At 36.0% G+C, this 20,621-nt stretch overlaps 1 protein-coding gene across 1 annotated transcript; it reads left to right on the top strand.

The window, feature by feature from the left end:
• The first annotated feature begins 17,300 nt into the window (after positions 1-17,300).
• On the top strand, positions 17,301-18,936 carry LOC110111319 (dof zinc finger protein DOF3.6-like). The gene is made up of 2 exons (XM_020843129.2): positions 17,301-17,479; positions 17,655-18,936. The coding sequence occupies exons 1-2, from the start codon at positions 17,429-17,431 to the stop codon at positions 18,561-18,563; spliced, it is 960 nt and encodes a 319-aa protein (XP_020698788.1). The 5' UTR covers positions 17,301-17,428; the 3' UTR covers positions 18,564-18,936.
• Positions 18,937-20,621: the final 1,685 nt, after the last annotated feature.

Below are 20,621 nucleotides of genomic sequence, written 5' to 3'. Positions count from 1 at the left end.
GATGATCCTTTTTTGTTGACAAAATCCAAAGTTATGATTTCTTTTGTAGAATTCATCTAAATGATGCCCACTATTTTGATATGGCTGGCATATTATGATTGAACAATACTGAATAAAGTTGAAGCTGATGAACTATTCCAAGCTATAAATTGTACTTGTATAAAAGGATTAATACAAAAGGAATTATCATTTTCTCCTCCTTTGAAGCTTCTTCCTAGAAATTGTTTCCTTTGAATCCATCAAATCTATCCCATTATCATTTTTTACTTCTTGGGTATGTGGTCGACTTCCTCAAATAGTCACTATGGTCTTTTCTGGTATTTTACTATGTGGTCCTCTTGGATCATATCCATGTTCTATTGGGCTCTTGTATGAACTTTGTTATGCCAGCATGCAGCGGGAGCCGGGTTCCTCCATCTGGCCCAGACCCGTTGAATCCAATAGAAGTCCTGGGCGGGAATCAAAGCAACAGAGAGGAAATTTAGGCCCCTCTTTGTGGGGCCCATGAAAGCTTTAATTCAATATGTAACGAGGAGAAATACATGGAGAGATATTTAGGAAGATTTTTTTTTTTTGGGTGGGGAAAGAAATCTAGATTGAATTCAAATTAGAGAGGGAATCATATAGAGAAAGTAGGCTGGTTTAGGAGGTAATTAGGGAAGCCTATTTAGGGATAACTATGGGGTGATTTCAGATTATGCAAAATTTGTGTTTGCTGTAGTTTTATTTGGTGAGTCTCGTAGCGGCAGCTAGGGTTTGTGGGAGAGCTAATCAACCTCTCGAATATTAGATCAATTGCATCTTGCTTTGCTTTTGAAGAAATAATAATAAAAAAACAGCCATTATCTTCGTGTTCTTATGTTTTGCTTCTCTCATGTTTGTTATTTTTACTTTCAAGACGCATCAAATTGGTATCAAAATTGAGGTTTTTTTGGAGATAATGACGACAAAGAAGGTGGATGCATTGGAATGCAATATGGAGCAATTCAAATTCGGCTTGGAGGAGTTCTCGACCATGGAAGAAAGGTTTTCATTTATGGAAAACTGATTTGGAGGGGTAGAGGATGATAAGGAAGCTCATGGAGATACAATCCAAAACTCCGCCGACGGTTTCACCCTCACCACGGTTCCACCCTCACCACGATTCAGTCGAGATTCCCTTGGTCGAATCTAAAGGGAAAGAGATTGGAAGAGAGGAGTTCGAAGAAGAGAGTTACTTTTATCAAGAGCTACCTTCTAGGCCTCCGATAAGGGGCGTAATAGGATTTTCGAAAAGCGAATAGCATGAAGGGAGTTTTATGGTGGGTTTTACGGAGGAGATGGTAGGGTGACCTACCAGTATGGGAGGTCGTTTGGGCAAGGGAAGTGGACAGCCAGAGAGGGAGGTGGATGAGCTGAGCCATGGAGATCGGGTCAAGGGAGGAGGATGGAAGAAAGGTGAGATTCTCACCATCGATACATGGGGGAAACCATTGGCGGGCGAGGAAGTTGGGGTGGATAAACAAATGTGAGGAAGTTGAAGATCCTGGTGTTCAAAGGGGAGGATGCCCGTAAGTGGGTATACTAGGTGGAAAGGTATTTTGTGGTGAATGGGCTGAAATAGGAGGAGAATCTTACAACCACAGTGTTATGTCTGGAGGGAAAAACCCTCACTTGGTTCCAGTGGAGAGATGCTAGATATCTGATTCGTTCATGAGAGGAGTTTAAAGATTGCTTGTTGGAACGTTTTCAAGTCAATCGGGAAGGAGACCTACACGAGCAATTTCTTGCCTTGACTCAAGAGGGTATGGTCATGGAGTACAGGGAGAGGTTTGAGTTGTTGTCGGGGAGGTTGAGGAGAATTTAAAAGGAAATATTGGAAGAAAATTTCATGAAGGGATAACTCAAATATGTGAAATAAATTTTTTTAAAAAATATAAAATTTTTGAAATAGAGCGCTTTGATGCTGATCTGGTGAGCGCTGCAGTGCCAGGTCATGAACAGTATATATATTATTAATATATATATATATCCCTGTCTCAACCTGCTGTCTCTCTCACTTAGTTGTTTGGCCAGGAAATTGAAAGAGGGGAAAAAGAGAGGAGTGAGAGAGGTCTTTGGATCATATGTCAGCCATTCCCATTATAGATTTTATTCTATTCGTTGTAAATGACTAATCTCTTATTTATGTTTTCAATTATTTTGATTGTTACGAATTTTATTTCTCATAAATATGCAAAAATTATATTATATCCTGATTTCATAAGCTTTCATCGTGCAAGTTTGGATATGCTATATATTTGATCATTCTGTTAGGCCGGCACCTGAGCCGGCTGTGGACCGGTCCAGGTCTTCACCCGACGGAAGCCACGCGAACAGGGAGGGGGCGGAAAACCCAGGGAGCCCACGTGGAGTCTTTTGGGAGGGAAAATTTGAATTAGAAGGGGGTAATTAGGTCTTTTGTAATCCTCCTTTCATGTTTAATTAGGGAGATGAGGGGGAAATTAGGATTATGTTGATTTTGAATGTGATTTGGGAGATCTAGGTTTTTCTTTTGAGCTCTAGGCTACGGCTAGAGATTTGGAGAGTTATTCCTTCCTCTCGAATCGAAGGAAACTTGTATCTTTCTTGTTTTTTGCATCGACTAGTAAAATTCAATCGTTTGCTATTGTTTTTCCTATTTTTCCTACGATTTCTCTCAGATTTTTCCACTGTTTTTGTGTTTGGTGGCTGTTTTCTCATAGAAAACAGCGGAATAGTTGCGATTTGGCTTAGATTCGATAGGAATCACTTGAAATACTCAAGTGGTACTTAGCACATTCTGAATGATTTGATATGATTTTATTGCATTTCAAATGAAGTACTGAATAATATCAGATAAATGATATGATAACTCCATGCGATATTTTACTGATCCACTTGATTCACTGATTGAGAGTCATAAGGAGCTGGAGATTGATTGAGAGTTATAAGAAGTCATGGCAATTGATTCACATGATTCAAGAGGAGTTATAAGGAGTCCATTTATTAAGAGTTATAAGAAGTGACAGATTAGAAGTCATAAATGCAAGAGTAAGATATACTTAAGATACATGCATTGAATATCCGAATACTGATACTGACACTTCTACAAATACTGTATTGATATTATGATCGATACTAGTATTGTTTACTATCATTAACAAGATTTAATGTTATTGATTATGATATTAATATTGTTACTAACATTAGTACATTTGACTGTTACTGATTCTGTGATTGATGATATAATTGATTAAGATGTGATGAATTATAGAATGATAAATTGATACAGATAATTGGTATAGGCATTGATGCATATATTTCTTTATATGATTTATAACTTATTGTTGTCTTTTTTCTTGTATTGATTTTAGTTGTAAGATTTTTGTTACTTGCTGGGCTATGTGTTCATTATATGGTTTTACATATTTTCAAGAAAAGATAAATATCCTATGATAAGAGGCTTCGGACAAGATAAAAATGCAGTCATGTTTTTTTCTGATGTTCATTGATAAGCTCTAATTAAATGATTAAAATGAAAGACATATGTAATTCTTCCAATATAGATCCTGGATTGTGACAGTTGTATTGGAAGGAGATGCATAGGGATGTGGAGGAGTTGGTAGCCAGTTGTGAGGTCTGTCAGAGGAGTAAGTATATGACCATGACTCCAACAGGATTATTGCAACCCCTAGCTCTACCTGATCGGGTGTGGGAGGAGGCCTCTATGGATTTTATAGACAAGTTACCTCAATCGGATGGGTTCATTGTGATTTTAGTGGTAGTGGAGAAACTGAGCAAGTATGCTCATTTCATTCCCCTATGACACCCATACACAGTAGTGACAATGGCATCAACTTTCATCAAGGAAGTGGCAAACTGCATGGGATATTGGAGTTTATAGTATCTGATAGGGATAAAGTGTTCATCAGCCATTTTTTGAGGGAGTTATTTAGACAGCAGGAGATATTACTGAAGAGGAGTACTGCTTACCACCCGCAAAAAGATGGGCAAATGGAGGTGATAAACCGGAGCTTGGAGACATGCCTATGATGTTTTGCTTCAAAGACACCTCGGCTTTAGGCCAATTGGCTAGCATGGGCAGAGTACTACAACAACAATTCGTATTATTCCGCTTCCTAGATGATCTCATTCTAAGTGTTGTACGGACGAGATCCACCTCACCTAGTGCATTATGGGCAGAGTAGCACTCCAATTTCTTCAGTAGAAGAATAATTGAAGGAGAGGGATAGGGTGTTGGAAGAGTTAAAAAGACATTTGTTGAGAGCTTAGCAGTTATGAAGACACGGGCAGATGGGCATAGGAAGGACATTTAGTTTGAAGCGAGGGAAATGATGTTCTTGAAGCTCCAACCTTACAGACAGAAGATGGTAGCTAACAGGAGGAATGAGAAGCTGACTCTACGATATTTGGTCCTTATGAGATATTAGAGACAATTAGACCAATGACCTATTATTTGAGGTTGCCCCCAATCACACCATATATCTAGTGTTTCATGTATCACAATTGAGGAGAGCAATGAGGGATCACACAACGAGTTCAGAATTGACAGCATCATTGACTGAAGAGTTGGAAGTGGTATTGAAACCCCTTGAGTACAAGGGGTGCGCCGGGGAGAGGGAGGAATCAAGAAAGTGTTGATCAAGTCGAGGGACCTTCCCGATTATGACGCTATATGGGAGCCTTACGAGAGGGTGCAACATCAATTCCCCTCTTTCCACCTTGAGGACAAGATGATTCTTTGGAAGCGGGGTATTGATAGACATAGACTAGTCCAGCCGACCTAGCCTTTGGGTTGGGTCAAGCATTATAGTAGGTGGAAGCCTGTTGTTCCACAGGGTTCAAATCCTGCCCCATTGGGGTGGGGTCCACTGCCTAAGGAAGAGAGAAAGAGGGTTGTTTAGTCCTTTTGAGTTAATTTTATGTTTGCTTTAAGTACAAGTTTTGTATTAGGGTTAAGGCATCATGTTTTGTTGGATTTTTTTTGTTGGAGATTTGGCGTTCTTGGCCTCTAGCGGCATCTAAAGAATTGGGAGAGATAGATCCTCCTCTCAAATAGAGAATCAACTGTATCTTGGTATTTTCCGTCCTCCTTCATCAATTACTACAAAATAACTTTTGTTTTTCCTAGTTTTGTTGGGAGATTTTTGGTGAGTTCTTGTTGAATTTCCAATTGTGATAAGATTTGCTTGAGATCTTCAAGTGTTTCCTATCAGTCGTACATGATTCTTGTTAATCTTATTGACTACAACAAGTGGTTTTGCATTATTTGGCCTTAACATAGGTTGCATGATAGAATCTTCATAGATGCAATTGGCGATTAAGGAAGGAAGAATGATGGGGGACTAATTGTCAAGAGTGGAGAATGAAAAATTGTCATGACTATTGTTTAAAATTGCCCAATATGAGATTCGGCTTGTAGCCCGCCTTAGCATAATTTTGATGAAAAATGTATGGAGGTTTACGCCTCGAAATTTTTTTTTGAGGCATGCACCTTAGTTTAGCTGAGGCATGCTTCACCTCGTAAGTGTGAGGCGTATGCTTTACCTTATTTATTTATGTATTTTTATTAAATTTACATAAATCCTAAACAAAAGCCCGAACAAATCACACATTCATGCACTCCCATGCCATAGCAACTTCCTCTCGGCTGCCTCGACTTCCAACACGTCGGCTCCGCCGCATTCGCTGCCATCGCAGCCTCCGTTGAGGACCACTTGGAAGCCGCACGACACCACCATCTCCTCTAAAAATTTTGGATTATTGCTCTCATATTTAAGTTAATGATAAACATTTATGAAGGAGGAAAATGACTCAAATAAATAAAAAAGAAGCAAATTGGGAGATATTGAACTCCACAGGATTAGATAGGGGGAAAACCAATTTGTTATGACAACGACCCAAATAAAGATCCCCTCAGTGATGATATCCTCAATGATGATACTGCATATAGTTTTTGAGTTGTTGCTAACTATTTAGCTTTATTTAGGAATTAAATGTGGATGAGTAGATAACTGAGGAAAAAAGAAATTTAGAGTTGAACTTAATATTATATGATACTTTTATGCAATTCCTATATTTATGATTTTTTGTTCTTGCTATATTTGGATTTCAATTATATTTCTTGTAATTTATTACGTCATTTTATGTCTTGTATAATTTTTTGTTTCATATTTATGATAATTTGTTACTTTATAGTTCAATGGAAAGTTAATATGTTATCCATTGACATATTATTTGAGTATTATATAAAAAATCACTTTTAACATTATTTTCACTTTACGCAATTTTTTTTATTTAAAAACTTATGCCTCAAAATTCCTTGAGGTTTATGTCTAGCCTCACGAATGAGAAATGTCTCAATATCCAATTGTGCAATTTTAAATCTTGATCATGACCCTTGCAATCCATCATGAATGCCCAATTCATGGACCTTACTCGACTTTTGTTGAAAATTGAGTCTTTGAAGTTATAGCGGCTGGACCCTCGGCTATAAAGTCTTGATTGTGCCTACTCCATCAGTTTGGTCTTTTAGAGTAGTTGTTTCTGCTAAGTGGTTCTACATCATGGAAAATGACATATGTTTTGTCTCTCACAGTCTGTAGCGTATGACTAACTCATGGATCTGTATTAGATCATTGTGAATAAGTTTCATGAGCATTGTGGCTCACCCATTTTGTTTAATGTGGCTTTTTCTTTGACTATATGGCCTTTGTTGTGTCTTCTCTATCAATCATAGCTATTGAAATAGCTTGTCATGTTTAGTAGTTATAAATGATCTAGTTGCTCTAGTATTACAGCATAGGTCGAGGTTTTATATCTCTATAGGTGATTTGTCCCCTAAAGGTTGATCATGATATACGACTATTTAAAGGGCATTATGATAGATGTCATGGCTCTTGCAGATGAAGGTGAATGGCTTAGTCGTAGTTTTGCATTTGACTGTGATAGACGGTTGCCATAATAGCTACATTGTTCTGATGGGCTTGTGGAGAAAAGATCAAATGTAAAGCCTTCGTTTTTGTCCCATTTCCATTTCTTTGATTTTTGCCATTGTTAGCTGTGCCAAGTGGCCCTACCTTTATATGGAATACATTAAAATTTATGTTATTAGTAAATAGCCTACATGTTGTTCTAGAGTATGCTTTACTGATTGCAATACTTTGGGAGGGGCAGATGGGAGCTGTGGCGGAACCATGAGTTATCCCAATTTAGGAGGCAAAGCTTTCATGCTATATATGTACAATATAATTTATGAATGAAAATTTTATGCTACATGAAGGTTTACCCCAAGCCCTGGTGGGTCCTCCCTGATTCCACCGCTACTTGTAAGGGCTTATTTAGGCCTGCATGGGACCATATCTAATGTTAGGTTCAAGGAGGGGTTTATATACTTAACTTTGTTAACTAGCAATTTCTTGGCTAACTAGTTATCTATTTTGGTAGAGAGTCGTGTTCAAATCATTTTGATTATTTATGGTGGTTACAGTTTCCATATCAACTATAATAATTAACAATGAGTAGGTTAAAGACTTGCATATGGGATTTCATCTACTCCCCACCATGGCAAGATTTGGCTAGAATTTCATAGATGTAGAGTTTATTAATATCAAAAACTGGTTGTTGACTAAAAGATAAATGTTATTCCTTCTCACCATGCCATTTTATCCAATTGGGTACTTCTCTAATCATTTTTTCATCTTCATTCTTCCGCATTCTCGGTCACATGCAACTTTACAACCTTTAAAGTATTTGCTGCTTCCAGTTAATATCTGTTGCAGTCTATTGATTGGTAAACTTTTCCCTAGTACTTCTGTCCTCAATTATATTAAGCGTTGATCAATCAAAGTTGTTACGCGTCCTGCAGACAAGCCCATTGATAGATGTTCCTCCTTGAAACTAGAGCAGGTATCGCTGAGCTGAAATCCATAACTGGAGACTACCTGTTTTGGTTTAGGGGATTTGATAACGGATGGCTAATCACTTTGTTCAGGAGGAGGAAGAAGAAAGATCAGTATCAATTCAAGGCTTCTTCACGAAAGCTTTATTGGGAAATAGGCAAAACTGAATTCAATTATGGAGAATGAAAAATAGCTAAAAGAAAAAGAGATTTAACATAAAAAAGACCCTAAATTTTATATATGTTGAAGCAATTTAGATGCTTCTTATTGCCGGCACTATTATTTGATTGTGGTAAATTATAATTTTAATTATTCTTATATAATATAAAGATAATATTTCCCCTCTTTATAAAAAATATTTTGACAGCCGAAAATACAATAAAATCTTCAAAACATTTTTGGTGACAACCTATAATTATTATATACCGTGATTAGATTTACAGAACACATTTTCTTGGCAAACCTTAAGCTTAAAAACTCAAGTTCTCTATCAGGATTAATTATTATGTGCAGACGCCAAACGTCGTCTAGAGACCAATCAAAATGTGTCACGTCTCCCCTTCGTTGTGTACCGCAGCTCTGTACCGTTGACGTGGCTACACCTGATTCATCTCTGAACTTAGAGCTACGTCCGGCCTATAATTTCTCTTCTATGAGAGAGCAAAAAGTATTTTTCCTGTCCTGCTGAGCCACAATTAAGATTGATTCCTTCTACAGTGGCTTTGATTTCTTCTCCATAATTACCCATGGTTTGATAAACTTATCATGGATCTCTTCTGGAACTGCATTGAGCCAGTGGTGAGGGGAGTTAAGGGAATGCTAAGATGGACAAAAGTTGTTTTGTTCTTGTTGTCCAAGTTCCAGCTGCTTTGCCAAGGTTTCAACAATGCCTTAAACATCTCTGCAAAGGGTAGGGTCTCTGATAGTACAATTGATTAAGGGTCTTGAAAATTCTATTAGCCTTGATTTCGAATCTAGCCTACGGGTGATAAAAAATGATTCAGGAAAGCCAAAGAAGTAGTAGTCTGACGATGAACATAAGGTATGGGCCCTGATATGAACTGCTTGACTGACTTATAATGGTCCTGATGATGATGATGATGATGATGATGAAAGTGTTGGTCCCATGATTGAGGTTGATTAATAATCTCCCGCAGCTTCACTGTACTGTTAAGTTCCTTTTACTGCTGCCACCAACTTTGTTTAAATTGGATTCTTAACCTGTTTCTGTGTCTGAACTCTGAGATACGTCTCATGAGCATATTCAACGGCTACATGAATAGGATTTTGTGCTTAATTACTTAGGCTTTTATAAATTTTCTTGACTGGCCTTTTTGTTTTTTCTCCCTTTCGAGGTTTAGCTAAAAAAATTGGCCTCTTAAGATTCCTTGATTCCTCTCCTTTATTCTTTTTTTTTTTGCTTGATAAGCACCTTAAACTTTTTATTTTTTTATACTTTGTCCTGTTCAACATTGTGGTTTGACTTCCAAGTCTCTGATTTCCTTTGATTCTTTTTTGCTAAAGTTTTTTTTTTTTTTGGAACGGGATATCCACCCACTGTCATCCCTGAAATCTTACTTGACGGTATGACTAATCCTTGACTGACCTAAAAGGGGCACGAGGCACTCACACCAAAAATCTCCTGGCTCGCACTTGATTGAGCTCCACTTAAAAGGTGCTGACACTCGAGGGGAATAGAGCACGGTTTAGGGGGTTCTCAACCGTACTCACCCACCAACCAAGCAAATCATCGGTTGGTTTGCTTAAGTTTCAAAAAGCAATTAAATTTTTAAAAAATAGATATTCTAAAAAAAAAAAAAAATTCTGCACTTACCTTATTTTATGACTTGAACATATAAATTGACTTGTGGAGTAAACATAATTAATTATATGTGAAAGCTTGGTAGTTTCATTTCATTCAATAATATATTAAAAGCACAATATCATAATAAAATATACTAAGGAATATGTTGCTTCGCATATTTATTTTTTTTATTTCAAAGTAGCCAGACTTGGACGGAATTAGTTCACACCTTTAGGTCTGGCTGCTTGACCTAGTTTCTTTCCTAGATTTGCATATATTCCATTTAAAAGTAGACACCGAAAGCTTATATATCAAAATTTTCCTACTGGATGTAGCAACTTAAATTTGATAAGAATATTTGATTTAAGGCTTGATTGGGACAATTTTATTACTTTCTAAAATAGTTTTTCAGTTTAAAATTTTTTTGAATTATAAATTTTTTTACTAAAAAATTATTTTAGAAAATAATTTAAAAACGGTCTCAAATGAAGCCTAAGTTTGATTAGGATGAGTATATGTTAAACAAAATGGGTGTAATATGAAATTTGATTTGAGCCCGTTTGGGCTTTGATTGGACCGATTTTGATGTCGTTGGATTTTTCCATTGTATCATATTAAGAGTCAAACTCTCATTTAAGTCTAATAAAAAAAAAATTTCTAATAAAAACTAATCAACTTATTTTAGTTATGCTATTTCTATCTAACATAGGCTGCATTTATAGCATCTAATCTTCTAATAAGGTTTTATTAGAAGCCTAACATTTTATGTGATCAAACCATCTAAAGCAATTCTCTAATCTTATCCTCCATTATAGTTATTATACTTTTTTTTATGTATATGCTTGCTTCATGTAATGTTTCTAAGTGTAATGTAACTTATACACCTGAGCATCATCGTCTCTGCAACACTTAATTTTATGATGTCAAAAACATAAGATCTAGATCTTGTTGGATTTATCTCGTCAAGCTGCTTGATTTGTATATTAAAAATGCATGATCAAGTGACCATCTGATCATTCAATCAATTTTATTAAATTTTTAATTATATTTTAAATACTTGATTTGAGCTCATGTGGAGTTGGATCAAATCACTTGTCGATATGTTTGTCTTGTCAAGAAATTTAATTTGAAGATAAATTTGTTGAAATTGGACTTTAATTAATTATGAATTATTTTCAAATTTAAATATTACATTGATATTTATTTCAATTAAGCAAAATATTTTTGAGATGTATCATTAGTGCAATCTCAATTCCCAAAAATTTTCAAACCTTGTGAAGTTAGAAATATATATGGAGTCAGATTAAACCCTAAAAAATGTAAAACCTTCACTAATTTAACATTAAACAAAGAATAATGTACATGAAATCTTAATCAAGAGAGAACTAAAATTGTGCATCATCAAGTAACAAGAAATTGAAGTCTATAAAAGTAAAAATATAATACAAGAATACGATGAAAAAAGTTGTTCATAAAAATTTATAACGACAGACGCTTACCTTTCATGTCATGATATAGGCAAAAATATCTCCACATCTATGCCTACTTCCATCATATACTTCTCTTATAAATTAATACAAAGAAATAAACTAAAAAGATTATATATTGTGTAACCCTTACTTTGCAGAGCCCTGCATTGGGTACTCATACCCACACCCACCCGTATAGGTGGATATGGTTACGCCCATAGCCTCCTGAGTGAGTATGAGTGGGTTCCCTACATCAGGTGATAAATTGATTTACATTACTAATCATCGTATGTTGTAGATTACCGTAACTCTCACTATGCAGTGTACAATACTAAATCATGTTGTGAATATGATAAATTCTGATACGCGGCTTAAAAGTTTACAGTTAGAGTAAAGGGCAATAAGTTTCAAGGCCATCAGTCCGTGGGTACTGTGTTCAAAAATCTTGGAAAGTTCGTGGATATAGGTGCGTATAACATCCTGAAAGTCATCATAGATAGTCGTGGGTGGGTGAAGCCTGTATGTACAAAGCGTGAGTACCGAACTAGGACCTCATGTAGGACTTTGTTACTTTGATCCCCTCTTTCAGGCCATAATGACAATGAACCCAATTAGATCAACATAGGAAGGCCTCGACAATTTTCACACCCAATTTTGAACAATTTATGAACAAAAATTTTCCTACGCTGAATGTTGACTTAAAAGATATTGTGCTGATTGATAATTCTTTGTCTGATTGCACTTCCACCAGGAAATGACATAAAAGCTTTAGCAAATCTCTAAGCCATCCTGAAGATAATCATACAAATCTAACTTTATAGCCTTTTACTAGTTTTCTATTTTGACGTGCGTAGTAAAGCAATGCTACCCACTATATTTCTTTGTCCCATCAATTTGACATACTCGTACTGCTACTGTTGCACTGTTCAACTCGGATGTCCCGACTCACCTAATTCCAAAAGTTGAACCTGTGCATTTATGCTTCATTTGAGACGGATTTTTTTACTATTTTTTAAAATTATTTTTTTAATAAAGTCCTACATGGGATCCTGATTGGGTATCCACGCTCTACGAGGGCGGGCTTCACCCACCCATGGTGACGTTTGGGATGCCGTACCCATCCATACCCACCCACTTTTTGAATGTAGTCTGCCGTGGATTGATGGCCTTGAGGCTTGTTACCTTTTGCTTTGACTGAAAACTTTCAAGCTGTATATCAGAATTTACCGTGATCACAACGCAATTCATAATTGTGCATTGCATAGTGAGAATTGCGATAATATACGACATACAATGATTAGCAATATAAATCATTTTATCCCTCGATGTTGAGTAACCACTCATGAGGCCATGGGCGTATCCATACGGACCATACCCACCCATACCCATTGGATATGGGTGAGTACGTGGGTGGGTATAAGTATGAGTACCCAATGCAGGGCTCTATTATTTAATACAAAAAATTTTCGTTCAAAACTTTTTTGTACTAAAAAGTTACTTTTGAAAGCAATAAGATAATTGTCCCAAATGAAATGTTAATCTTTGGCTCATACCATAACTTATACTTCTCAAATAACATATAACAAATTACATACATATAAAACATTGCTGGTACTTTTCTCACCACTGTATATCATAGGATATACATATTTAATCACAACAAACTTCATTCTTAGACCTATAACTGTGCCAAAAGCAATTAAAAGATTGCATTCACCTTAATTCTTATTAAACTTTTCATTCATTTTTCTAAATGTAAAAATTAAGTGCTCATTCTGCAATTAATCTCTAAGTAGAATCAACAAAATGTGCCATGAAAATCATATATAATATCCATTGATTCTTTAGCTTTATTTTACTCATCTGTAATAAAACTAACTCCATTTATATTTTTTTACTTAAAGCTTCTTTTTCTCTTTTTCTTAAACTGCTATGTCATTATTACATGATGTAGCCCTTGGTATTTTAAAAAATACAAAGAGTTAGCCTTTAATAAAAGGTTAAATATAAATTCTTCAATAATAAAAAATGATTTATCATTGATTAAGTATGTAATTAGATATCATATCATATTTCTAACCTTAATATGATCATATTTGAATGTTGTCGAAATACGCCCCTTTTGATTTGGTTGGGAAAAAAAGTAGGATTAACTCTATAAATTGGCTAAAAAATTAGCACTTGTGTTTGATGGTTCATATTTTAGCTGCGCATTGTTTCAAATAACTACTGAATTGTGTAGTCGCACTATCTTATAGTAAGTTCTTTTTTTTTAAATAATTTTTAATGAAGAATGAATTTTTTACTTATTCTCAAACTTGTGGTATTTTCTTCCTTTTCTACCTATCAACTATATTATAATTCTCATTTTCCTCATTTGCTTCCTCAACTTTATCCTTTTCATCTCCCTCATTATACTGATTCGCATTTATTATATATTTTCTCCTCCCTAATTAGATATCATACTTATCGCAGCGCTGCATGTGGAATAGCGCTGTATCGGTGCACTACCTCGACATCACTACGCTGAAAATTTCCATAAATTCTAGAGAGTTCATCATTTTTTGGTGTTGTTGCTTATCTATAGCCAATGCTGAAGTGCTTTCCATCCCAGTGCCACATCACTCTATACATATTTTTCAAATAAGTTTACTTTAAATCTTTAGATATTATAATCTCCTCACCTTCAAAAAATTTTGTCTTTACATTTCTATATCAATCTAAGAGAGAATGCTTAAGAAAAAAAGCCCTATAATATGCCAAATCAAATCACTTCAAGATGCAAGAATCTATATCGAAAACTCATTAAAAAATTCTGAAATTACATAAAAAAGCTCAACATGAAAAATAAATAAAGAAATAAATAAATAAAATAAAATCAAAATGGTTGTATCATCAGGTACTTCAGAAGCCTCTTTTAATGGTTATAGCAGAACATGTCATTGCCCAAATCCAGACAATGGATATTTTGCCATTCGGTGCCTATAATCACCACACCTAAAGCATTTTCCTATCACCCAATTGCAGGGTCCTACATATCTTCTCACACACTAAATGTATTGTAGTTTGGCAAGTGCTTTCATAATCTTGCCAATCTTTTTTTTCGCCGCTTTCACTTATTTTCTTATAGCACTATTCAGACTATATTTTTGTCAATTTATCACTCACCATTTGAGCAATCATATTGATAAACTTTACTATATTCTCAGATGTTACTGAAAAGACTTTGGTATCAAGTTCATACTTCTTTCTTTTTTCTTTTGGGTCCATTTTTCTAATCAATAAACAAGTGTCAAATAAAAACATATATAAAAGAAATCCTTTAAGATGTTGTTTGGTTGAAAGAAAAGTGAATGCAAAGTAAAATAAATGCATTAATTTTTCACTTTTTAGTGTTTGGTTGGATGAAAAGCAAATTCAAGATAAAGTAAAGTAAATGCAGTATATTCTATTTGAATTCATTTTTGAGATTAAGCATTCTTACCCAATTTGATCAAGAAGGCTTTACACTGCTATGTTACTTCTTTGACCATTGGAAAAAAGGAGATGAAGACTCACTCTAAGAGCTATACCAAGCTAAATAATTCACTATTCAAGCTAGCTCAAGTAGTGTTCAATTCAAGTCTACTAGAGCTCAACCTGAAACTCGATTAACAAACGAGTAAAAGGGTTGTCTCAAGCTCCATCTCGTAGCTTGATAAGGTTAACTCATGAGCTTATTAGCGAGCTTGGTTCGAGCCGTCTCATGAACCAGTTTGACTGACTTACACCACTAGCTAGTAGTGTTGACGCCGATGGTGAGGCAATCTCAACCTCCAACCTTATTTTGCATGCAATAAAGCGCATGCTACATGCCAACTAGGCTAATTTAACTTGAATTGATCCATTCAATTGCTTTATGGCTTTTTGTTCATCTGTTCCAAACGAGCTATTCGTGTGCACAGATTCAACGTGAAGAATCCGATCTTGTACAAATATTATCTTGTATAATGTTCAATTAATCAATCTAAATAAAATTGATTACAAGTTCAATTCTCTTAAAATTTTTTATAGTTAGAATTTAATTATAGTTTCTACCATGAAAAAAATTTCCACCTGGCAGTGATATGCAGGAGATAGCGGTGTGCACAGCACCAGTTATAGAAGCCAACAGGCAATGAGATAGCTTTTATGTGCCGTCCGGTTCTTTTGAGCGCCTTCCCTTTAGCGTTTAGTGGAAATGACAATAAAACAAATAAAAAGAAAAAAATGAAGGCATAAATGGACACAAACACTAGGCCCTCCACCCCTCTAGCTACAATCCCATGCAGAAGAGAAAAGAATTAATAAGGAGCCTCGACGTCGACCACTCCATGCCCCCACTGCCAAGAACAATCTTTTCTCTGGCCAGGACTTGGCATTATACACTTCACACTAGATCAATTATATATATATATATATATATATATATATATAAAAAGTACTCTTTAGTAAGTTTATCATATGTCTAACATATCACTTAAAAATATATGTATAATCAATACGTATTAATTTTATAGGTAAGAAAAAACATTGTTTGATAAAAATTAAAATTTTAATTTTATTAAAATAGGCATTTGCAGCACTTTTTTTACTCTAAAACAATAATTAAATGCATCAAAGTAGTTCTCATCACGAGCAATATATTTGATTTGCATAAATAAGACTATGGGGACTTGCAAACATTATTTCTTTTTTGGACGCTTCTTCGGTGTCGCCTTAGAATGTATCTAGGCACTTTTTTTTTTTTTTAGTTAGAACCCACAGAGGGGCCTACACGTTAATTTAAAAAACCCGGTTACAAAGTCCTTAGAAGGCTCCTCCAGCTCTCTTATGCTCGAAAGAGCTACATGATAAAAAGAAAACAAAATTCCTATGAGCCGGAGGATCCTTTTCCTAAGATTACAAAAAGAACCAGCAAAATCAAAATCACTCAGGCTGTGAGTAGACAGCACCCAAAAAAGGAGGAGAAAGGTTGTAGCATTCAGCTCAGCTCTCATGCAAAAAATGAGACAAAAATAGTGAAAAAAATGCAGAAAGGAACACCAGAATACCTTGCAGTCTTTTAAGCTCGAAGTACAATACTTTTTGGATTTTCTGCAAAGAATTCTCCAAAAAAACATTAGAAAGATACAATAGTAAATAAGAAATAAAAACCCAGCTCTCTCAATGTTCTCATCAAACTTAAAACCATCAAAACAACAGCTTTCATTACCCTTCAAAAATCTCCAGATTAACATATTAGCAACCTTATCACACCCCCAACTCATATCAATTAAAACACCCCAGTAATACCTCCACTTCCAGCCAAAACACTTACATCAAAGATTATACAGAAACCTACCCGAACCAAGAATGACCAAAGGAATTAGTAGGGGACAATTGGCTCTTAGGTTTTTTTTTTCATTTTATTTTGTAGCTCTTTTGAGCAGTAGTGACTGAATGTCCCCTTAAGGACTTGTAATTTTGAATTATTTCAACGCGTAGGCCCCTCCGAGAGTTTCCCCTAAAAAAAAATATTTTTCATACACCAAGTTAATCAAAGCTTTACACGTTTCTAGCATAGGTGAAAACTCACTGCGAATACTGATTTGCTCACCGCCGCTATTAAAGAGCGGCGAAAACCTCATATTTTTAGTAGTGTTTATAAAATATGTGCATAATATTTTATGCAAATTAAAGATGAAGCTCAGTATAGGCTAATAAAATTAGCCCAAGAGAGTAAAAATTAAATATGCAAAATTAAACCATATTCGACATAATTAGAGAAAACAATTCAACCAAAATGATTAAGAGGCAAAATCACAGCACTATGGAATGATCACCTCGTCCCTAAGCATTACTTTACTCATTTGTTTTGTAGCTTGCATGATTAATTAAACATTATTAACTTTATATCCAGCATTAAAGCATAATAAGCAGCAACCACTGAGCAACCAAGCCATGATCATTGTCTTAAAGGCTAAGGAATGCCCCTCTCTCTTACTTAAAATATAAAGGCTCAACACAAAGAAAAAGAGATTAATATCCTCCTTTTCCTTTCCTCTTCTCCCTTTCTCTCACTCTTCTCTTCTTCCTTTCCCTCTTTCTCTCTCTCTCTATCTCTCTCTCTCTCCTCTTGATCAAGGAGGATTGATTCTCCACCATCTCCACAAACACATCACACTTTTGCAAAAAAAAAAGAAAGAGATCGAGCTGTGTAAAGAAAACCAACCATGGTCTTCTCATCCGCTCCTCTCTATGTAGATCCACCCAACTGGAACCAGGTAAGCCCTAATCCCTCTTCTTCCTTTCCCTTCCTCAGCTTCTTCATCACATAAAGAACAATACTCACAAAAGCAAAGATATTCTCATACAATATCCCTCTCCTTTTCATCTCTCTCTCCTTCACAACTTTATTAAACAAAATTTTCAAGTCATATATACCTCTCTTCCTTGCAGCAAGGATCAAATAACATCGTCGTTGATGAAGAAGATGTTCATCAGCTTCCACAGTCCCATGAGGCGGCTGCTTCTGGCCCTGCACCACATCAAGTGGCAGCAGGAGGAAATACTTCTCGCCCGGAGCCTGTGGTGGTATCTATGGCAGAAAGGGCCAGACTTGCAAAACTCCCCCAGGTTGAGGCCGCCCTCAAGTGCCCCCGCTGCGACTCCACCAACACCAAATTTTGCTACTTCAACAACTACTCTCTCACCCAACCCCGTCACTTTTGCAAGACTTGCCGCCGCTATTGGACACGAGGCGGGGCTCTCCGTAGCGTCCCGGTCGGTGGCGGATGCCGCCGCAACAAGCGTGGAAACAAATCCTCTTCCTGTAAGCCATCGGCACCGGCCCCCATCACTCCATCTGCTTCCACTTCCTCCGCCGCCGCTGGCGTTTTCCGGACAGCACCACCGCAATTCCTTGCACCGTGGCACCACCTTCCGGATTACGGATTTCCTCATGGAATCCAACAACCGATTGATCACACGATGCAAGAGAACATGGGATTGGAGCAGTGGAGGATTCAACAGTTCCCCTTCTTAGGAGGATTGGTCGAGCCATCGCTGCCAACGGCAGCGATGGTTCCAGGGTTATACCCATTTGAAGGGGAATTAGGTGGTGGACATGGAAAGATCATGTCGACAGTGAAGATGGAAGAGAGCTCACAAGCCGCTGCCGCTGCCGCTGCCACTGCCGCCACTACAGCTGCTAACATGCCAAGGCAATTTTTCAACGTGGGGAGAAACGATGGGCAGATTTGGCCGGGTGGAGGTGACAGCGGCAGCGGTGAAGGTCATGGAGGTAGATGGATTAGTGGCGAACATCTTTCCGGGTTCAGTTCTTCTTCTACTGGAAATTTGTTGTAAAAAGATGATTAATCCATCAATCATTGGTTCATGCTGATGTTGATCAGAGTGGTAACGGTATGGAACATGGAATTTGGGAGCTTGACTTTTGAGATGGCTTCGAGAAAATTACGGCGATAAATACTTCACATTTGATGGGAAGGTGATGGCTATATAGCTACTAGATTTGGTAGGTTTCTATTTTCTTTTTGTTCTAGCTAATTTTGCTTTTTTTTTTTTTAATCAATATGGGTTGGTGTATTTTCTTCTTTCATGTTTATGTTATCTAGCTTTGTAGTATGATGACATAAATTGGGTGGTTAATTTGGTCATCTGAATTCGAAGGAGACGCTAATTAATGAGAAATTAAGAACTTTGATCTGTTTCTCTCTTATTTGCTTAATTACATATCCTCTTAAATTGTTTTTTTTTTTTGCTGTAAGAATATGATGATGACATTCTAAGTTAATTAGACTTAATGTAAAATATATCATATTTGTATTATTTCTCAGAATTATAAGATAATATTTCTGTCTATCTGTTTCAATTACAAGATAATTTTTTCTGTTAATTACAATGTATAACTTCATACAATTCTCTGAATTTGGTTGTCTGTAGTAATTTCATCAATACACATCTCATTAATTGTTCAAGTAGAATTGTTTTATGTTCTAAAAATTTGTTATTTCTAATTACAAGTTCAAGCCTTTCTGCTCGTCTTCCACTGGATATTTCCACATATCTGCTCATGCTGTGCTGTATATATGATTTTTTTGTTTGGACCTTCTGACATTTTGTTGTATGTTGTCAATGGAGTTAATTTGCTTTTCTGAATTCGAAGGAGACTTTAATGCATAATACTAATGAGATAGTACTACGTCGTTAGTGTTTTTACGTAATTTCCTTAATTATCTGAATTCGAATTGTTTTTTAGGTAATTAAGAAAAACTTAGCAGATAAAGAAAGTGATCATACCTCATAATTTTCCCTGCATATGCTCCAACTCTTGTTAAAATAATTCTTTCAATTCTTGTTTAGAAACGGTTATGTAATCGGGAAAATATCAACATCTTTGTATATATATATTTAAAGCAGCAAGCTTTTGCACATAAAAAAAAAAAAAAGCTTTTGCACATAAATTACAAGCTATCAAAAACTTGAGAGACAACACTGAACTTAGGCGGGATGATATTGAATTTATTTGGTGGATTTTTGGCTGACTTGAATCAAATGATCCCTCTAATCTATCTTCTTTCTATTTATTTGGCTCAAATGATCCCTTTACTCTATCTTTTTTTCTCTTTATTAGGCTTGTCAAATTCTAGATAAGACAGTTCAGCGTGCACATGTAAGTATATTATATAAGGGAGGGAAGAAGTGAGAGTGAGAGAGAGAGAGAGAGAGAGAGAGAGAGAGAGAGAGAGAGGACATATTGAATAGAAAAGAAGCTCAGATCACACTAAAACCCACGCACTCTCAAGAACTCGTTAGAAAAACCTAAGACCGGATTCTAGTCATAGAAGACTATATGCAGTGAAACGAAGAAACAAAGAAGAAGAAAACAGAAAAAGGAAAGAAAGAAAGAGAGAGAAAGAGAGAGAATGAAAAGAGAACACACATGAGTCAGAAATAGCAAGACATTAAAGGCCAAAAGAAAAGTTGAAGTGCCCTAAACACCCTCAGAACCCCAACATTTGCTTATGGGTCCATATGACTGAAGGAATCTGGTCCTACTTTGCTTTCTCCAAGATCAAGGCACTCTCTTTCGCTCTCTCTCTCTCTCTATAGATATATCTATATCTTCCTTTGTATAAGGGATGAAGAGAGAGAGATAGAGGCTTAGTTTAAAAGATGAAGAGAGATATGGTAAAGCAGCCATGCTGAGGAAGCTTTAGGCTAAACAACCGAGGCTATTGGTGCCAACTGTTTTAAGATTGATGCATCAAGCATGCACTCCTTTGCACAGTCTATATAGTACTTACAAGGTGAAGTTGGGCGAGAGAACAAAAACAGTTGTAACAAGTACAAATCTAAAAAAAATAAGGAAAACTCCCTTTTATAGATAGAGTGAGAAGATAT

This window comes from Dendrobium catenatum, unplaced genomic scaffold (assembly GCF_001605985.2).
Source record: "Dendrobium catenatum unplaced genomic scaffold, ASM160598v2 fragScaff_scaffold_133, whole genome shotgun sequence".
Taxonomy (NCBI): domain Eukaryota; kingdom Viridiplantae; phylum Streptophyta; class Magnoliopsida; order Asparagales; family Orchidaceae; genus Dendrobium; species Dendrobium catenatum.
This window is presented reverse-complemented; position numbering and strand designations above follow the sequence as displayed.